This window comes from Lynx canadensis, chromosome A3 (genome assembly GCF_007474595.2).
Source record: "Lynx canadensis isolate LIC74 chromosome A3, mLynCan4.pri.v2, whole genome shotgun sequence".
Classification (NCBI taxonomy): domain Eukaryota; kingdom Metazoa; phylum Chordata; class Mammalia; order Carnivora; family Felidae; genus Lynx; species Lynx canadensis.
Genome location: NC_044305.1, coordinates 83,429,503 through 83,450,185, shown reverse-complemented (window position 1 = coordinate 83,450,185; position 20,683 = coordinate 83,429,503). Strand labels below are relative to the sequence as shown.

The 20,683-nt window shown below is 44.8% G+C and overlaps 1 protein-coding gene across 4 annotated transcripts in view; it reads right to left on the bottom strand.

Moving 5' to 3' along the window:
* MEIS1 (Meis homeobox 1) overlaps positions 1 to 19,177 on the bottom strand; it is a 138,417-nt gene extending 119,240 nt beyond the window's left edge. Inside the window, exons 1-6 of one of the 4 annotated variants that reach the window (XM_030310718.1) lie at positions 17,811 to 19,177; positions 15,730 to 15,956; positions 13,748 to 13,889; positions 13,172 to 13,222; positions 12,334 to 12,384; positions 10,661 to 10,807 (exon numbers count right to left, since the gene is read on the bottom strand). In XM_030310718.1, the coding sequence (XP_030166578.1) occupies positions 10,661 to 10,807; positions 12,334 to 12,384; positions 13,172 to 13,222; positions 13,748 to 13,889; positions 15,730 to 15,956; positions 17,811 to 17,822 (630 nt within the window). In that variant the 5' untranslated portion in view covers positions 17,823 to 19,177. The remainder of the gene's footprint in view (positions 1 to 10,660; positions 10,808 to 12,333; positions 12,385 to 13,171; positions 13,223 to 13,747; positions 13,890 to 15,729; positions 15,957 to 17,810) is intronic. The other 3 variants (XM_030310720.1, XM_030310721.1, XM_030310719.1) reach the window with 3 other exon arrangements.
* Positions 19,178 to 20,683: the final 1,506 nt, after the last annotated feature.

The following is a 20,683-nucleotide window of genomic DNA, read 5'->3' as shown; positions in this document are numbered from 1 at the left end:
TACTATTTTAGCAGTTACAGAGTATGTGGAGTATTAGAAGTATACTACAAGTGAAGAAAAGCCCCATAATTGATTTGTTAATGTTTTATTCTCCTCTTTTTCTATTGGCATGTTCTTTACATGACCTCGATAAATATTAAACACTCAAACAACTCACTATTAGGGTGGCAAGCCAACCTTTAGAATGTCGAAACAGAGGAGTGAAGAACAATGTACCTAATTGAAATGGCAGGGTAATTTGGAAAATAAAATTGAGTTGCTGCAAATTCCAAATTCCGGAATAAAAATGTTTATACTCACTCAAGTGCAGATTGTTACTGGCTTTGAATAATTATTAGAATAAAAAATACTTGAACACCAACAATACACTTGATATGCAGAGAAAAAGCACAGTCTAGATGTCTCTATTATTTTGCACAAGAAAGTGTGGGACGCAATGAGTCTGATATTTCTCCTGGTGGTTTTGTTATTGAACACAGCATATAAAATCCCAAAATGCAGTGAAGCAATAGGCCAAGCCACAAAATACACAACTAGTGTGAAAATTTCATGGGCAATATTCTTCAGAAAGTTATAAACACATCAAGGGACAAAGAAGTGCATGGAAAGAAATGAAGGGGTTAATGTTCTGTTACTCAGTATCTTTTCTGGCCTCAATTTATCACCAAGACCAACTCAAAATGTAGAATTCCTGATTCTCTTTGGCAGAGGCTAGCACCAAGAAAACTATGACAAAATGAAAATGGGAAAATGCATTTGCATCTGGAATTATGACACAAAAACACGTAATGACTATCTAAGAGATGACAGTTATCTGTACACTGGGGGGTAACCTGATTATCTACTTAGGGTTAGGCCACTTTGGGCAGAGATACCACCTCTATCTCTGAAAGACAAATTCCATATGCTCTGTGCAGTTATAGCATATTTCCCATAAATAATATATACAATAGACTATAAATAAGTAATACATTTATCTGAACTGTTCAAGAGTGAAAGGCAGGGTGGCTACTCATGAGACTGGGTTTCTTATGAACAATTTCAAATAAAAGTCATGTCCAATGGGCAATTATCACAAAGTTCTTACACTAAAATATTCTGAAGCACAAGTCAATGTTCCAACTAGACCCAAAATACCCCATTCAAATCAATGTTCCAACTAAACCCAAAATACCCCATTTAATTTTACCATGTAAGTTTCTATTCTGATTGTAGCATTGTAGCATCATAGCTAATAGCTACCTATTTGCTGCAACTTTTAATTCTCTTTCTACACTACTGATTTTTATGATCAGTAAAATAACTAGATTTAAAATGGCATGTATGGGGGTGCCTGGGTGGCTCAGTCAGTTAAGCGTCCAACTTCGGCTCAGGTCATGATCTTGAAGTTCACGAGTTTAAGCCCCGTGTCGGGCTCTGTGCTGACAGCTCAGAGCCTGGAGTCTGCTTCGGATTCTGTGTCTCCCTCTCTCTCTGAATCTCCCCTGCTCTCACTCTGTCTCTTGCTCAAAAATAAATAAACATTAAAAATAATAAAAGACAAATGCCATGTGTAATGGGTGCCTGGGTGGCTCGTTTGGTTGAGCATCTGACTTTGGCTCAGGTCATGGTCTCAGTTCCTGAGTTCAACCCCACATGGGGTTCTGTGCTGACAGCTCAGAGCCCGGAGCCTACTTTGGATTCTGTGTTGCCCTCTCTCTCTGCCCCTCCCCAGCTCATTCTCTCTCTCTCTCTCAAAACTAAAGAAACTTAAAAAAATAAAAAATAAAAAAATGTCATGTATATGTTTTTGTCTCATGAGACACACAGTGGTTTTATTTTTTCTTCCATGTGAATAAGTTTTAGCATTACAGTGAATAGAAAAGAGGGGTACACTTAAAAAAATCCCCAAAAATCCCACCTGCACTAATTCATTTGCTAGGATTTTACATTGTAAAAATTCTTAGTCCCCACCCTCAAAAAATCTTCCTTTGAAACCCTAGAGCTATACAAACTATGTCCACTCCTTGTAAATAATGTAAGTAGGCCTTTAGAATGTCAGACACTGTATACCATTTAGTTAGAAATTAAGTTTTCAAATTGCTAAGGAATAGTCCCTGAATAACAGAAAACACTATAGGTCACGGTTAATTATACCTTGCCTATCAAATTAAGTTAATGTTCGAGAACACATCCAAATAGTTATGGAGACGTTAGGAGGTATTTTATTGTCAAAGAAATTCTTATTCATTCAGCTTCTAATATATATATATATATTTTTTAAAGAGAGATAAGCCTTTTACAAGTTGGGATGGCATAAGAAAACTCTGGGTTTACATCAAATTGCTCCCTTCATCGTCCTTTTGATGACTGTGTCGATTTCATTACAAACTTCATTTTGTCGAGTTTCATAATAGCCATAAACACACTTCACTTTAAAGAGTTTCTGTGGGACCTAATGTGAATGCAAATGCAGAATAAAATGCAAATCCTGGAGGCCTGGGAACAAATATGGACTATCCGTTACAAATACAGTCACTGAAAATAAACATTTAGGCCTTAAGAGGAAGAATGCAAAGGGGCTGATATGAATCTTTATATCAAGGATTCAGAGCCCTAGGGAAGGCAAACAAAAATAACAGTTTTCAGTTTTTCACCTAATTGTAAAACACAGGTTGGGAATATTTGATGACTTTGGTCTCGACTCATGCCTGTCCCATAGTGAGTAATGTTTTTCATCTTCACAGGAAAATAAACCCACATGTAGGTAATAGGGAAATGAGACCTAGCAAACTCATTCAAGCCGAGGAGGTTCACATCTCAAGCCTAGGATGTTCACCAAACAGTGAAAAAGAAGTGATTAGAAAGAAAGAACTACAACTCTGCTTTGCTAGATAATAACCACCAACCCAGACATTTACAACTAATAACAAACATGCTACCATGTTGTGTCGTAGAGTCTGAGGGAAAAGTCTAGAGAAATGGGAATTCATCAGCAACAACAATTAATTCTAAGTTATGTGTTGTCCGGGAATAATTCTAATATGACTCAAAATGTTAGTTATCTACTTACTACTATCTTCTATGTGAGTCAAAGTAATGTATGTTTAAATCCATTGTAAAATTTAAGACTTTGTATTGCGTCAAAATGAAAAAAAAGTAGCGAAACCAAAGTGTTGCTTTAACTTGTTAAACTCATAAAAAGTTATGGCAATTTTAAGAGTATTACTTAGTAAACTTATTAATAGTAACAGCATTTCCCTTCTGAGGAAAAATATGATTTCATTTAAGTTTTTTAAGGAACCATAACATTTTACATTCAAGTTTCTTTACCTCATGATTATAAATCCTATTAATTGTAAACAGACTCATAAAAAGTACCAAGGGAAGAATCAATTGTAGGAATGTACTTTTGAGGATTATAGATAATATAGAATCTATTTTCACAATTTATTTATCCTCCATTAGTTTAGGGCATATACAGTGGGGCATCTGTCATGGAAAAGTCATAGCATGATTATTGCATATCTTGAAGACAGTTAATGACTTAGTTCAGGCTATAATTTGTATTTAACTGTATATACTCATGATACCAATAAATGACAGGTGTATAATTCAATTAATGTAGAGAAAAGCTTTTTTCCATCAGAGAATAAACTTTTAATGGTATGTTTTAGTCAATTTTAGGAATTCTTAATGAAGAGTCCAGAAATATAAAATAATTTCAAAAGATTTGCAGTCTTGTATTTTGTTTTAACAAGAACATATTTCCTAGATTAAGAAATGCTATTTGGGAAAAAAAAAAAGTGTTCAGAGAGAATCTAGTAAAGTGTTGCCAATTGCTTTAATTCTGCACACATGAATGCATCAAATTGATTGAAATTGGATTCTAGTGACAAATTTTTAAATGACTATATTCTTGCTTATTTCACATGGTAGCCTTTATACCATTTATTAAAATGTCAAATTTGCAAGTGTGGGAAATCCAGCAATTTGCCCAAGATAGGTATACTTCCTAGAGAGGCCGTTTAAGACTCCAAAAAGCTCTCCTAAATTCCTATACCCTTGAAATCATGGCACTTTTAATTAATAATATGGTAAGAATGTCTTTTATTTTTACGCTACATACACACATTCATCTGCTTGAATTTTTCAAAACTGATTTTCTACATGCCAGGTTTATTCACAAATATTAAAGATAACAAAATAGCCAAAATTTACTGGATCCCAAAGTCAAATAATTTGGGAATTATTATTAAAATTCAAATTGGAAGATTGTATTTTATGTTTTAGATTCTAACTTTTAAAATAGATATTATATGCTGATGGTTCCTGCTGAGTAAGAACACCAATCCCCACATGACTTACAGCAGTGTTGTTTTACTTTGGATTTTGAACACCTTTAAGTTTGACATCTACACAACTGTCAGATACAGCATCACATGTATTCTACTTTTATTCTTTTATCTGTAAAAGAATACTGTCCCAGAGTTTTGATGTAGCTTTTAAATATTAAGTTAATTTTTTGCACTTAGGAGCAATGACAAAAGATTTTGTTTCAGTTATAACATAAATTCGAGTAATACTTTGATACAAGTATGACAGATATCATAATCCAAAAAAGGCCATGTAAAATGTTACAAATGCAAACACATAAGACTATGTAACAGAAATGAATGAGAATGGTATCAGTTTCCTATCATTCAACTATTTCCCTGAAAGTGGAGTCAAATAATGTTGAATTATAGACCCTCCTTACAGAGTCTTATTTTGTGTTCATTTTTTTATCTTTTCCCTGCTAGTCTCTATAGGAATTTGGCTGTATGCCAACTGTCCTTTAAAAGTTCCTGTATACGTACTTGGGTTGTGTCTGATGATTAAATGATCATTTATTAAAACTTAAGCATTTCACATTTGTTTGACATATTTATATTTCATAAGAAAATATTGTTATTGCAATGGAAAGCATAACATCACGGATACCAAAATACTTCATTTGAATTCATGTTGACAATATTTTCATTTCTGACAAGTGTCTTAATATAACTCGTTAGGCATTCTTCAGTTCCTCCCAGTCTACCTGCGAGGGAAGGCATGCTAGTTTTACTACAGTAGGCCTCGTGGCAATACTTTAGCCTATCTGGTTGACAATAAACCTGTTTCCACTGTAGGGCCACAAATAGTCTTTGTTTTTAAGAGCATGGAGTTTTACTGCATAATTTTCCTTCCTTCACCCAGTAACAGCTGTGTTTTAAATCTTTCGGACTCTGACAAACATTTTAACATTTAAACATACAAGGATTTGAAAACATGATTTAAAATTTGTTTATTTTCAAAGTCGGGCAATTATAACATGATATCTGTTACATTTTTTAGAACAGTGCCCGTATGTTAATCCTTTTTTTTCCTTCCTCTACTGTGCAAGCTTCTCCATGGTTTCTAGTAAAATCTCTAAGGTAGGACCAACAGCAAGAGTGCACACAACCGCTCTATATGTTTCCAAATCATGAGCAATGGAGTCATTCTGGTGGAAGAGGTATTGCTCTTTGAGTGACCATTGCTGCAGCGCTAGTTAAATCACTGAACGCTAGTTACTGTTATGGCTTTACTTGGTACAAAGTAGCATTAGTATCATTGCTTTCCATAAGCCATGGAACTTGCACTGGGGACTTCCACTTGAGAGAGAGACACAGAAAGAGAGAGGCAGGAGACAAGAGAGAGACAGAGACAGAGAGAGATGCGCTATGAACAGGGAATAACTTTCGTAGTATTATCGTTTACACTTACAGACGGTTAACAATGTAATTGATCTCAGTCCATTTGCATACACTCTTCACCTGTTTTTCATGAAATGTTTTTTTAAGGGCCCCTATTAGGAATCAATACATCCCTACTCTGAAATTCACACACAGATACACACTAAAAGCCAATCAGATTAAGAGTACACTTATCTTGATGACCACTGAGTAACGTATGAAATTGTTGAATCACTATATTGTACACCTGAAACTAATATAACACTGTATGTTAAGTACACTGGAATTAAAATTTCTAAAAGCCAATCAGAAAGCAACAATAAAAACACACCTGGTAAACAACTAAGTTTTAATTCAAAGGATACTAAGCCATAAAGGGCCTAGAATGAACATTCCAATTAGCCAATGGAGTGACAAGCACTCAACACCTTATTATTTAATCATTAAAGAGAATCTTGCCATAATTTCCCTTTGACATATCTCAAAAAAAAAAAAAAAAGGAATTAGGAGTACAACACATGACCCACAACAACAATCAAAAAGTAAAGTTAGAGGAATGTAAGACCCCCATGGATGCCAAGGCCTGTGGACTGAGAGTTTCCAAGACAAAAGCATTAATTGTGACCCTGTGAAGTATTTACAATTTAAATAAGATGTGTCTATGTGTAAGCATTTAGAAACAAACTACCTGACAAAGGAAGCATTTTCCTGTCTCTTGCGTTTGTGGCCAGTTTTCTTATTGGATGAAAACAAATTGCCTACATTTCTAGTATTAGTAAATAACCAATGGCTTCATCTATTTGTTTCTAAAGCAGCAGATCCAATTCATCAAAGACATCAGGCTATCTCTTGCCCTCTCATCCCCATTCCTTACCATAACCCCCACCCTCCCCCACCCCCACAAAAAAAAGAGAAAGCTTAAATCTCCCTTGCATCCCTACCTCGCTTTGCAGGGAGGGGGCGTTTTCAGTCAAGACCAAGTTCAGTTTTAAGATTTTTTTTTTTTTAACTCAAACGATGCTTTAGAAACAACATCCCAGACTTTTAAAATAAAACAACCGCCATCAGCGTTTTCCTAGCCCATTGGGAACCAAAGCTCACTGGCCCAAGGCTGCCCCGTGTCCCCGAGGCCCGGAGGCCCAGAGGCCTGGCGCTCTCCAACCTGGACCCCACAGCCCCGGAGGCCGATCCTCCTCCCCTGGGAGTTTAGCAGCACTTGGCATTTAACCTGCCTGGCGTGCGTGGCTTTCTGGTTCCATCTCCTTGAGCCACATTACTTCTCCCCAGATGTCAGGCACAAATCTGGATTAACATGCAACAGGGCGCCCTGTGCAGGCCGCCAGCCCTCGCCCAAGAGCTGTTAAATGCAGATTCAGCCGAGGACCCCCCGGAGAGCTGCTGTTGAATAAAAATTGTAATCCAAAGGGACCATTTCTTTGCCTCCCGCTGCCTGTGGGAAACCAGGGCTGGCGCCCGAGCACAGGCCCAGCTAGTCCGCTCTCGCTGCAAGCGGGCGTGGCAACTTCGGGAGGCGGCCTTAGGGGCCCGGAGACTCCTCACTCCTCTCTCTCCACTCTCCGTTCGGGTTCTTGGAGTGGGGAAATGCTTAGATTCAAGGAGTGGCGAGCCACAGACGGCCCTGGGAAGGAAGACTTCATTCGACGGCTCCTTCTGGGAGCGCAGACTAAAGTCTAGCGTCTGGGCGGCCAGGCTCTTTCCCGCCTAACTCCTCTGGACGCCCCCAGGTCCACCCTGAATCCCTCAAACAGGCGTCCCGCCTCCCGAAGGGCCCGCATCCTTCTCCACTGACGACCAGGCTCAACCCTCGCTTCGACGCCTCGCACGGTTCTTCCTCTCTGCTCTGGTTCCCGGGGGCGCAGCCCTGCCCTCGCCCCGGAAGCCCCCGGTGCCCCTTGCTGCCCCCAGTCTCAGGGCGTCGGGAGCTTCCGTGCGGAGCGGGGAACGAGACCGTCGGGAGAGGGCGCCCGGGAGGCCTGCGCCCACGGGCGGTGACTCTCGAGCTTCGCTCCTCGGGGTCTGGGAGGGGGAAGGGGGCGGGTACGAGAGGTGGGGGGACAACGAGATTACGGCTTCTACCGGCGTCTTAATCTGATATATATTTTTATATTTAGAAAAAAGCATCACTACAAGGCCAAGTGGGTATTTGCCGACTTAGCCCTCCGGGAAACCGGCTGGTATCAAAGTCGTCGATTCCAGGTCCCTGCGCGGGTGGCAGCCTCCGCGCCCTCCGAGGATAAAAGTAAAATAAAATAAACCGTGCCGCCAGCAGACCCTAGAGACAGAAGGGTTAATGAGCTAACGAGGACCAGCGCTCACACTACACCTGAAGCATCCCGTCCCGGGGCGCACCCTCTGCGGGGGCTCAAACTGGCTGGGCCGCATTCGCAGACAGGTGGCGGAGGTCGGCCTTTCTGGGCCCGGCCCCCAGGGCATCGCACTAGGGGTCTAGCGCCCCCAGGGACCGTCAAGTAGGCTCCAGTCCCGAGAACTGGCGCCCACAGGGGGGCCCTAGTTCCTGGTCTCTGACTCCCCACCTCCCAGAACAGGGGACTCCACTCAGAGTCCAGGTCGGAGGCAAGGTCCCCCGTGCTCCCCGAGCTCTGCGCTCCCAGCTCCAAACAGAGCCCAGGCACACTCGCTCCTGGCTCCCGGAAGAACAAACTTGGGTTTGCTGCCCACGGACCAAGACCTAGATGAACTGGAGGGGTCACGCGAGCTCGCCCGCGCGCATAGGCCAACAGCGCCACGAGCCCAGCCAAAGCTGCGAAGCCCACCAGTAAGCGGTAGGGGGTGGGATGCACGCTTCTCATTTTTTAGATGAGGGAAGAGACTAAAATGTCAATTTTTATCCACTACTATCGCCTGCCAGTCTGCATATTTCAAATTAAGGTAATTGTGTAACAAAAGTTTACCGAAGGAGTAGGGGGGAAACGCAATGATATTATACCAATTTTGTGCCCCCCTCAAAAAAAATCCCATAGCTTTGGTCCTTTATCTTTGACTTTAATAAAATAATGATTCGTTGAGAAAATGGGGTATAAATCTTCATTTTGGAGGCAATTAAAGTGTTGATTTCATTCATGCCCCTAAGCAATTCTTGTAATTTGCTCAAATAGCTTTATGTACCCAGCACTCCGGAGCTCTTAGAATCCCATTTTCTAGTTAGGCTTGTTGGATTACAATTTTTATTCAACAGCAGCTACCCGAGGGTTCCTCAGCGGAATCTGCATTTAACAGCTCCGGGGTGAGGGCTGGCGGGCTGAACCAGGCGGGAGGCCCGGCAGCCCGCAGGGCCCGGGCCGGGCCGGGAGCTGCCTGCAGTGTTCCCACCTCGGCGGGGCCGCGCAGGGACTGAGCAGACCGCCTGTACTGTGCACTCGTCTACACTGCCGAAAGTTTGCAACTTGCCAAATAATAGTAAAGACCTGGCGCTCTGGCGCTTTTAAAGCTCAGCTCTGCCTGCCCTCCACTGCTCATGGGGAAAGGAGGAATTCAGCCCTGTCGCGGGATTACCGAGAGAAATCCAAGCTGGGAATGTATTTTAAGAGGGTGATGTTGAGAGAAGAAAACTTCAAGAGGACACCAAGACCCAGGAGTCGGACACTCCTGCAAGCACTTTACAAGATAGCCGCTAGCCAACAGTGACCATGGCAGAGCTTGCAAAGGAAAACTCTACACTCCCGCCTGTCTTTTGGCTTAACAAAGGCAGGCTGATCTCTCCCCCCACAAGACGGAACTCACGTGCCAAGTCAGAAAGAGAAACGACTCTGGGCCTTCACTCATTTATGGAGAGGCCAGAGGAGACCCGCAACCCAAATCTCTATTCGCGTTGCAGCAATTCGCAACGGAGAGCTGTTCTGAGCCCGTTTCATCTCACCCGCTCCTCAGGTTTTCACTTTCATTGCATTTTTGCAACTTCTTTGGGCCAATCCAGAGACGCAGCGACAGGAGAGGGAGAGACTGGGAGCAAACAGTGGTGCTGGGTTGAGAGAGGGAGAGAACCGCCCCCCCCCCCCAGCAATTCCAAATAAAAGTCGTCCCCACTTAGCAACGCAGCGGAAAAAGGGCCTGCAGGGAGGACCAGAGAGGAGGGGGCGAAGCAAGCAAAGGCTGGCAGTGGAGAGCGAAGGCGGCGCGAGGTCCCCCACGGCCACACCGAGGGAGTTTCCCGGGGTGCCCTTGACGCTTCCAAAAGCTGCCAACCCACAGGGCCCAGTGCACTACCAGCTGGAGGATGAGTGGAAAGGAGGAAGAGAAACGTCCATATTTATCTGTTTTTATAACCTCGGCCTGGTCTTATTTTTTCTACTAAGTACAATAAAATGGGCGAGCTTGCAGCGAGCACCGCACAAAGCAATGTTCAGTGAGGTCTAGAAGCGTTCGGCCGAGGAAAACTGACAAGACAGGCTAATGAACCGTATAGACAGGGAGAAAATAGCCAGCATTTGCTAGATTTCAAACCCTCGCTGTCTCTCTTAGACCACCTATCTTGGGTTTATTCCTAATAAAATAAGAAATAAGCAGACCCTACCCTTTCCTTTTCTTCGAAATAGAAGGGGGAAAAAACGCTCCAGAACAGAGCCCTGCAATCAGGCGGTCACTGGCAGTTAACACTCCCATTATTATACAGGGTAAATAAAATAAAGACAAAAATTAAAAGCGACAAGAAACAGGTCAAGTTTGCAGGCAAAGCTTTTACAAGCTCATCTCTCCAGGTCGAATCCCAGAGCCAGCCTTAATGAAGCAATAATAGCCACATTATTCAAAAATTTTCATTTCGATGGAAATGTATCTAAAAGGGACTTAATCATATGCAAATAATAAAAGGAGGTGGTAGTGACCCAGCAAGCAATATGCATACAGATTTTTTTTTCCCAGGGATGTTGAAATTGAAAAACGCATACCTGGTCGGTTAGATTTGCTGATCTTGTTATATCTTCACTGTCTGATTTTGATCCTCCTTCTCTATCGTCTATCACCAAATCGATAGGCATTTTCCCTTTCAAACAGCTAATATACCGGTGGCAGAAATTGTCACATAATTCGTGTACCTACATTATGACAGAAATAAAAAAATGGAAATATAATCAGGAGTGCATAAATGACATTGACAAGTGCAATCCACCCCCCTTGTGAGATCCAAACTTCCAAATAGGGAAACACAGAGCAATTGTCCTCCAGAGACCCCCAGATGCATCCAGAATTAGGAATAACTTTCTTTTCTTGCAAAATAGAGATATCCCAGAAAATTGACAGTGACAAGATGATTCACAGGCTACAACATATTCAACACCCGTGTTAAATTCATCTGCTCCCAGGGCTGTGGCCATTAGAGAGGTGACCTGCGTGGGTGACATTTAAGGTAAACTATTTAATTTCATCCACTTACTTTATCATAAGTCCTTTTCCAGTGTGTCTAAGAGAAAAATGTGAAGATATATATATATATGTAATATATGAAGACAGATATTACTATATATGTGGGTGTATATACATATCTATATCTATATCTATGTATCTTTCTCCCTATATATATCTATATATCTCCAAAGACCAGTACTGTGGTGGTATAGGGTATATGTTTGATAGCCCAAGTCCCGATAACATTTGTAATTAGGGATTCTACCTGAAAAAAGCATATTTTAGGACACTTTAAAAAAAATAGAAGAAAATCAAATTGCCAGTACTCATGATATGAAAAAAAAAAAACAAAACAAAACCCTACAGCCACGAAAAGGTATCAAACTGATCAAAAAAAAAAAAAAAAAAGGAAAAAGAATGCTTCGAAATATTTAGGTATAAGTGGAGCAGTCTTACAGGCCCCAGGCATCACTGACATGCAAAAACTCACAAGAAACCCCAGTGTGCTTGCAATTTAATGTTAGTTTGAATTACAATGCATTAAGTTTTTATTGCTGAGATTTATAGAACAGCTAGCAAAATCATGTTATCCCACACCCTTTCTTGAGTGTGAAGGTGGGGTGTGTGCAGGATTCACAGATTCAAGAAATTGACACAACTATCAACTCTGCTTTGTCTCTGCAAAAGGTTTAATGTGCCTCCCCCACCACCTCCTCCAGACTCCCTGCCCACTCCTCCTCCTCCCCCTCCACCTCTCCTCTGTGTCTGACCTGCCGCTGCTCTCAGACTGTCTTCCAGAAACTCACTAAAACTAAACAAAACCCCCCTCCCACCCACCCAGAGGTAGCAAAGAAGAGGGGGAAGAGGAAGAGAAGAGATCACAAAGGTATAACCTGTGAAGCAAACTCACAACAGCATTCTAAACATCAAGGGAGATGCATAGAATTGCAACTATTTATACAAAGCTAGCAAAGTATTAAGAATGAATACAAGGCTAGGGCATTTGAGATGCCGGTTTTAGTGGCTGAAATTGTAATTAAACCGCAAAGAGAAATGGACGCTAAGATTGGCCTTGACACTAATTACCAGAAAGAAAGACATTTATGCAAATGTCTCAGAAGCCTGAACTTCAGCCATTCAGAACCTCCCCCCCACCCCACCCCCTTGAGTTTGGGGGTGAGGGGAAAGCAAAAGGAAAAGAGGCTAGAGAAATTACCTTCTCTAATTCCAACAGATGAAACCTTAATACTTGTATGGCTTGAATCATCTGCAAAGATACAAAAAGAATGAGCACCCTATTCCTAGTTTGCAGAAAATTGGCTGTCACAGCTCTAGCATCTCCAGCCTACCCCCCCCCCCCAGTAAATAGAGTTATTTTGATTTATGGCAATAACACTAAAAGTTAATAGCAGTGACTGGGTACCATCTAGAGGTTTATATTTCTTAAGGAGAAAAAAAATAGCTAAAACAACAACAAAGCATCTAAGTAGGGATCATAAACACTCTCCTCCCCCATGGCTCTTCCCTTTCTCAGCCCCACTGGCCCCACCCCACCGAAAGGGCCACATCCCTGGACTAGATGTTTCCAAGTAAGGAGTGCACGGAAAATATTCCAAACAGTCCCCCAGTTGTGGCTTTTCACACTGCAAACTTTCTGCTGCTTTCCTCACACCTTTCAGGCATACTGGTGGTTTGGGGGCTCTTGCCCAGTTGCTGCCCTCGTGACGCGACTTTGAGGGCTGGGAAGTCCGCAAAGTTTAAGCACATACGCTGACAAGCCCGGAGATAAATCCCCGCGCTGATTAGAGCTGTGCTGCCCGGCTGTCATAAAAAACAAAAGCTCGCGTTTCCCCGCGCGGGCTTGCCCGGCCCCTCTCGAGATGAATTTATTTCCCCGGGATCTTGCCCGGGACCACTTGTCCGTGGACAGAAACGTTTGCAGCCGCCTTGCAGCTACGGGAAGACCCGTCTAGAAACCTTGGGGCGCTTTAAAGCAAAGCTGGTGGCTTGGGGGGAGGGGAGATGGGGGTGGGGAGGTAGGGGTCCGCTCTTACCAAGTTATCCAGTTCGGGATTAGAAGAAAATAGAGGTTTTTCTGCGCGAATCTAAATACAAGTGAGAAGGGGGGGGGGGGGGAAAGAACATTTGAAATCTGGTCGCTTTCCTGGTTTCTTGCCTCATTACACTGTCGGGGGCAAGATGTAACCTCCGGGAAGGACTCGGTGACACCGAGTGCATCCCTCGCAGAAACACTTCAATGTGAATCAAATAAGCCAACAACAAGCCCAGAGCTCAGGGTTTCTTCCACCAGCAAAAGTACGCTTCTAGAGGACGCTGCCCTGCTCGCCAAGACCAAGGCGGCTACAGCGTGTAGGGTTTGTGATTTTATTTTATAGAGTGGGCTTTCTGCGTTAGGTTTTGGAGCGTGAGTTGGAAAGCCTATGGGTGATTTTGAGTCGTCCGCAGACACTCATATAGGAAGAAAACCCTAGGGTAGATGTCACAGGCGTGGCTTAGGGTGGACTAATTTGCTGGTTACTTTTGAAAATGTGCTGGATGGGGGAGGGAGTTTCTCTTTCTTTCTTTCTTTTTTCTTTTTTCTTTACTTTTTAAACATATATTTTGCTGACCTGTTTGGCGAACACGGCTATATCTTCATTGAATGACTCTGACGAGCAGACGTCCCCGCCCGCCACCCCCGGCTCGCGGGGGGTACAAGTAGCTAATTCACATTTCTCAAAAATCAGTGCTAAGAGAGGGAAGAGGGGGTGTCTGCAAGAAAATACAACAGTCACAAACAACACAATGGTTAGTCCGGAGTCAGTGAAAAAGGCGCCCAAGAAAAACAGCCAGAGGAGCTCGAGGCAGGGACCCTCTCTCTGATTTTGTCATCTACTTTTTTCCTCCCCCCTCCCCGCCCCCAGGTGACTGCTCGCCTCCCCTTCCTCCTAGGCCTCCGAAACCGGAGGCCCTAAGCCAGGGACCTCATCTGAGGGTCGGTTCAGCCTATCTGGCCGGAGAAATTGGTAACATTTGCTAAGAATAAAACCCAAGCGGTTCCAGCAGCCATTTTGAATTAAGTTTCCCACCCCGACAAGCCCTCGTCCCTCCGCTGCACATCTAGGACCTGGTGGAGGAGAAAGGCGCTGGGCGCAGGGGTCGGGAAGGCTCGTGCAAGTGGGTTCCTCCAAGGCAGCCTCGCGGAGCCCAAGACTCGGGGGACCTCGGTGGCAGGCGCTCAGCTAACTTGGGGAAGGGACCTCTGTGGCTGCGGGCCGACTGTCAGCGGGTTGCGCCTACCGATCCCGGACCCCGCGGCCCTCGGAGAGCAGGAAGCCTCCTCCACAGCTCCCTGCACATGTCTCTCCCTTAGTCAATGGCCCCCACTCCCCGCAAAAGAAAAGTTCCTTCAAATGTCCCTGCGGTAAAGCCTTTCATTTTTGTCTCTACGGAATGGCAAAGCAGCTAGTATTTCCAGGGGCCTAGATGTCGCTTATCTCAACCCATAAAAGAAAAAAAAAAAAAGCTTCTCCTAATGCTCAAGGAGGTGTCTCAAGTCTTTTATTAGCTCTCACAGCCCAGCCGGAAATTTAACAGTTTGGGGTCCTTTTCAAAGCTTCCCCAAATGTTCTGTCCTGGAGCCTAAGCCATTTGCAGTTAACGCTGCGGAGAGAACGCTGGGATTTAAACCGGCCCATCGCACAAGGGACCAGGAGATAAAGCAGAAAGGGTTCGCAGCTGGGGAGGGTCGGGGTTGCCGGATATTTTCAAAAGAAGACATAAATAGAAATAAAAGTTGCTGCAAAGTAAAAAGAGGTCCCCAAATTCATGAGCACACAGTAGGCACAAGTGACTTTGGAAAGATTTTACCAGCCCAGGGTCTAATCGACTGGCCTGGGAGAATACAGTGTAAACCACAGTCTGAAAACCACATTGGCCTGACAGCACCCCACACCTACTTCCAGATCCTTCAGGCTTCGCCTTTGAACACAAAGTACTAAACCGGCTAGAAGTTTCTTGATGTCTATAACAATTCAGAGCGAGCTCTCTCCTTGCCTACGGTGGTCAAACTCCCTAAATGCAAAGCATGTTCCCCCTTGCCTGACCTGCAACTGTCCTCCCTTGATTTTTATTGTGCGGCGGCCGAGCCAGCATAAGGTTGCTGAGTAAACTTAGCAAGTCAGAACAATCAGTGGCTTAAGAGATTTTCCCTTAAACTAAAAGTTTCGTTCCAACACAAAGGCGCCTACATTTAGAAATCCCCAACGCTCTCCCAGCGAAGCCCAGCAAGCGAGGACTCCAACCCGCTGAACTACAGAACCAGGGTGTGAGAGGGGACGAAGGACCTTTGGCAACTCCTCCTGCAGGGCGACCCCTTCGCCGGCACGGCCTCGGCGGAGCTGGACGCTGGGCAAGCGCGGAGCGTGTGTGGAGATGGGGGGCGTCCGGGACGGCAGGCCGCCTTCCCAAATCCTCCATGCAATGCGAATGAAAAGTTACCGAATAATGTACCTCCAATCCACAGAGCTCTGGCTTTCCTTTTACCAAAGGCACAGGGAAACAGAGGAAACATCGCGTCTCTACCACTTAACCTGCTGCCCGTCGTACCTACCCATAAATGGCATCTTTATCTCTCTTTAAAGCGTCATTGACGGAGGAACCCATGCTGGGGGCCATGGCGTTGGTGTGAGCTGTGTGCGGGTACTGATGCGAGTGCAGAGGAGGCCCGTGGTTCAGGTGGTGGACCGGCTGCATGGACCTGGCCGCATGCGGGTCCCCATACATCGTGGAGGGGATGCCTACTCCATCCATGCCCCCGTAATGGGGTAAATCGTCGTACTGCATGACAAACAGGAGAAAACAAGGTTCAGAAGGCCAGGCCGGCAAATGGGGAACCGGCAGGGCATGGAGCTTATATAATGTCAGTCCAGCTGGATCCTTCAACCCAGAATTCAGTGGCCTTGCATCTCTCAAGTTGAGGGTTTTTATTTTAAAAATAATTTCTAAAGTAAAAATCCTAGGATTCTCTGAGTCTCAGCTGAGATGAATGGTCTTGCCCTAACTTGTGTCCCTATCAACTAGTTCAGAAATTCAGGATCCTTTGGCAAGGAAGGAGGGAAGAAAGAAGGAAAGAAAGGGAGGCATTTTCCCAGAGGGCGGAAGGTAAAACGTGCATGTCTCTAGAGGAGGAAATTCAAAATCACAATAATAAAACGTGCCAGGACAGTGCAGCAAACCCGCCTAGTTTCACAGCCCCTTCCCATCAGGGGGAATTAAAAAAAAAAAAAAAGTTACGATGGGAACAGCTAAGCTAAGCACATGAATTCAGACAGGCTTCTCATTTTATTTCTCTGCCAGCGTGGGGTTAAGGCAGTCCTGTAAGACACTGCATTTCCTTTGCTTTCCAAGACAAACTCTGCTAAATTACACAAAACTAACTGGCCTTCTCATAAGTGAAACTCAGAGGAAGGTAGTTTTTCATGTTCATTAGAGCTGAATTTAGAATTGGGCAATTTTCCCTCAAAGTTAAAGGAAATCTATAGTTGGAGCAGTTATTCTGTTTTCTCCACTGTTAAGAACTTTTCCCCCAGACTAAAAGTCAATGAGGCAAATGTAACTCATCAGGTGTAAAGTAAATTCAAAAGCAAATGCACGTACAACCCCTATCTTCTTTCTTCAGAAAAACTACTTTCATATTGATTGTCATTATTTTGGGGTGCAAAATTTAGCTATTTAGATTTTTCTCATTGCTTCATTCCAGGCAAGTTCTTTTCCCAAGAATTGGAGGCACGGAGAGTGAAATGATTTTCAAAGAAAAGAGGAACTGCCACTTTCATGTCCTTAAAGCCAGAGGTGTGAAAATAGTTTGGAAGAACGCTGACATTTGCCTGAACCAAAGGAGTAAAGAAGAATGTGTCAGCCTAGTAACTTTCTTTTGCAAACAGGGCTTTGAGGGCCAGGACGCAAATTATGCAGGGAAGGCTTTCTGTAGACCCCCCTGTCTTTTAAGAAACTACCTCAGTTGGGTTGTCATTGTCTCACTTGACTCTCACTACATTTCCATTCAAATAGGAATATTGGGGAAATTAGTATTGCATTTTTAAAGTGAGTCGCTGTGTGCTTAGTATCCAATTAGTGAAGGGCTTTTCTAACAAAAACTTTCCAAGTATTACCTTTTATAAAAATCCATGCACATTAAAATCACTTTTAAAAGATGAATGTTTTCCGACCCCAAAAGCCATTACACGATGACAAAGTTATTTGCTTAAAAAAAGCTAAATACTTCTAATGATATTAAAAGATGAGCATAAGCAGTAACACATCATAAGTTTCTAGCTGCTTATTTTACTTTAAAAATAGCTTTAAACTTCTGCTCCCTGAACCACTCACTTTATAGCATTAGGTATCTAGCGCCTTTTGTTTTTGTTTTTTAAACAGATGATTGCCTGAGCTTGTATTTTTATTTAGATAGCTGCTGGTTAGGATTCTATAGAAAACTTGATTACTTGAATTAATTACATGTAACATACATAAGTCTACAAATGCACTGAATAAATTCTCTCGCTTTAGGCCACGGCTTTAGGAGCCTCATTCAAAAATACAGAGAAAAAAGGAAACTTTTTAGCAGTGTCTTTCGGCCACGTTTCAATTTAATCTCACATTTGAGTTCCACAATTGTTTTTTAATACGTACCCTTTGCGCCATCGGCCTCCCTGGCTCCCTTCCTACTTCAACTTCTAATATATCCTCTTTAAGGCCAGTGTGAAAAGAAACAAATAAGCAAACTCCCCCGGAAAAAAAAAATGTAAAGCACGACGAAAAATCCCTTAACGTCTCCAGCAACGTGAGCTACTGGTCCCAGATCTTCGGTCTACGGGACCTGAAGCAAAGCGCCCGAGTCACTGAGCATAAAAGCGCTCCGTTTCCAAGACAGCAGCGGGGGCAAAAAGAAAAAAAAAAAAAAAAAGCAGATCTTCTCTCCCCCAAAAAATCAGTTTAAAAAAAAAAAAAAAGAGCGCCCCTCAGACCCAACTACCAAATCTCATGGCTTTCTGCCACTCCGGCTGTCAATCACAGGCGAGGTTGTCAACGTGGTGAATGAATGATCATCCGCTCTGTCTTCTTCTGGTCAGAACACCTCAAATGTTAATATTCAAATGCACAAAGCCCTAGCGCTCGCTTCCCTTGAATCAGTCCTAATTCCTAATCAGTTTCTCTCTTCTCTCGCTCGCTCTCTCTTTCTCTTTCTCTCTCTCTCTCTCCCTCTTTGCAACTGCTGCACTGGAGGGAGATTAGAGGAGGAGGGTTAAAAAAAATGTCTGTCTGAGTTTGTCTTAAAGGAGCCACGATCGATGCTGCCCGCTTGCAGTCCCCGTGCGTGTGTAAAGTGTGTGTTGCACAGGCGGAGAGGTGGATTCCGACCAGAATGCTAGAACCCGGAAGTAGTGGTGGCCATAACAGGTCGCGTCTTACACAATGCATTGGGCTGCAGCAAGTAGGATCCTCGGCAGGGGTGGGTGCGCGAAGCGAGCTCTGGCCGCACTGGAGAGGCAGAGAGACGCTCCATTAAATCGCACGCCCAGGCACAAACACACACACACCCAGGGCACACGCGCACAAACGCGGGCAGCAGCCCCCGGCCGCAGGCTTTATTTTCCGTATTCTTTTCTCTCCCTCCCCCTCCAGACTCTCTCCCCAAAGCCGACTCTCTTGAAATAAATTGGGAATAAACGCCGGGCAGGCAGCAGCAGGAGTTATTTTGCACAGGGCTCTGAGCACAGACTTCATGACTTTCCTCGAAATTATTGGGGTCTGCCAGTTTTTTCGGGGGCAGAGGGGGCTAATGCAGAAAGTATTGGATTCTCAGGACGGACCACCCCAAGTAGAAAAGTCAAACGGGGAGACAGAAGACTGAGCAGGAGCAAGGCTTGGAAAGGCTCTGCTGAGTCCCGAGAACGTGGGGTGAAGAAGGCTGGGGCTTTCTGCAGATCCAGCTTAGAGTTGCTGTCAGAGGTGGACACCCGGCCCAAGGAAAGGAAATGCTTGCATTTTCTCACTTTGGGATCTGGACACCCCCGCCCTCCACCTCCTAGCCCCGGAGGCCCCCAGCCCCAGCCCCGGCGTCCTGCGCGAAGTGGGAGAGGAAAGGAGGGAACAATGAGCTGAGAGCCGGGAATGTGCCCCCAGCGCCTGTTTACAAACACGAAGCTATTTATGATCGCCGGAAAACGAAACCCGACGCGGGCTCGGAGCAGCCCAGACCTCACGGGTGGAGCCCGGGCCAGGGAGACTCGGGGAAGCAGGCTGTTTCTCCGACCCTCTCTGGGAGAGGCAGCTGTGCGCCCAGGGCGCGGCGCAGCAGGGTCAGCGCGCTCGGCTCCGGCTCCGGCCGCGCCGCCTTTGTCTTCGAAGCGCCGAGGGGCTCCGGCCTCGGCAGTGCTCGGGGCCTGGAGGGACCCTGCGCCCCAAGCTCGTTTGCCCCGCGAAGCTCCGCGCTCTCCTCCCCAGCCCTTCTTCTCCCCACCCCGCTTTCCTGTCCCCAACCCGGCTCAGGGAAAACTCCCAGTGCCAAAGAAAAAGAAATTCACTTCGGGAGCTGAGATTTCAGACAAAAACCTGCCCCTACCCACAACTCAGAGGCTCCAACCAGCCACTGATTTTAACTTTCTCCCTTCAAATACCTATTCTCTGGCTTAACAACAACAACAACGACAACAACAACAACAGCAGCAGCAGCAGCACAGCAACGAAATCCTCTCCTTATTCTCCCACTCTAAGCTTGCCTTTTATTATTGTATTTAGTGGTGTTATTTTCGTTTTTATTTTTCTGCGCGCCCGGCTCTATATGCCGAGATGGCTCAGCCACAGCAGCTCAACCAGCGGGTTAGAAACCTCACATCCTCGAGCAAGGCTCGCAGCTCGCTCGGCTCGGAGCAGGATTTTTTTTTTCCTCCCTCCAGCTGAAACCTCACAGAAAACTCCCCCTGCGGTCGACTGGAAAATGAGCTCACCCAAATCTCGGTAGGCAGCCGTGGAGGAGGGCTCGGCCAATCAGGGGGCGCTCCTGCCAAGGCGGCCGCGCATTGGCTGCGGGGAAAATCAATTATCAAATAATCGATCAGCAGGGAGCTTCGATCTGCCGGGAATGCAAACTGCCAGTCCCGATTCCCGCCCTGATGGTGGCCAAAAGGCTGACTCCTCCAAAGCCGTCGGCCGCTAGTTCCCATCGCCCCCACCCCCCATCCCACTTCGCCAGCTGCGGGCCGAACCCTCATCCCAAAGGGGGGTGTAGATAAGAGAAAGAGTTTTGAGAAAGATTAGGGGGCTCGTATCTGGAGAGGTTGTTTGGACAAGGCTAGGAGCTCTCAAATGTATTGAGGCTAACTCTAAATGCGCAAACTAAAAGAGAATTTGCATCAGTTTGAGAGGTAGGACTCAAGTTTTTGTTAAGTGGGCTTTCAAGAAGCCAGAGACACTGGGCAAGCATCAGAACATATATCTGGAATCAGGTTCCCTCCAGCACACGTAGCCTCGCTGAGCGATGTCTATTCCTTTAGTACTTAGCA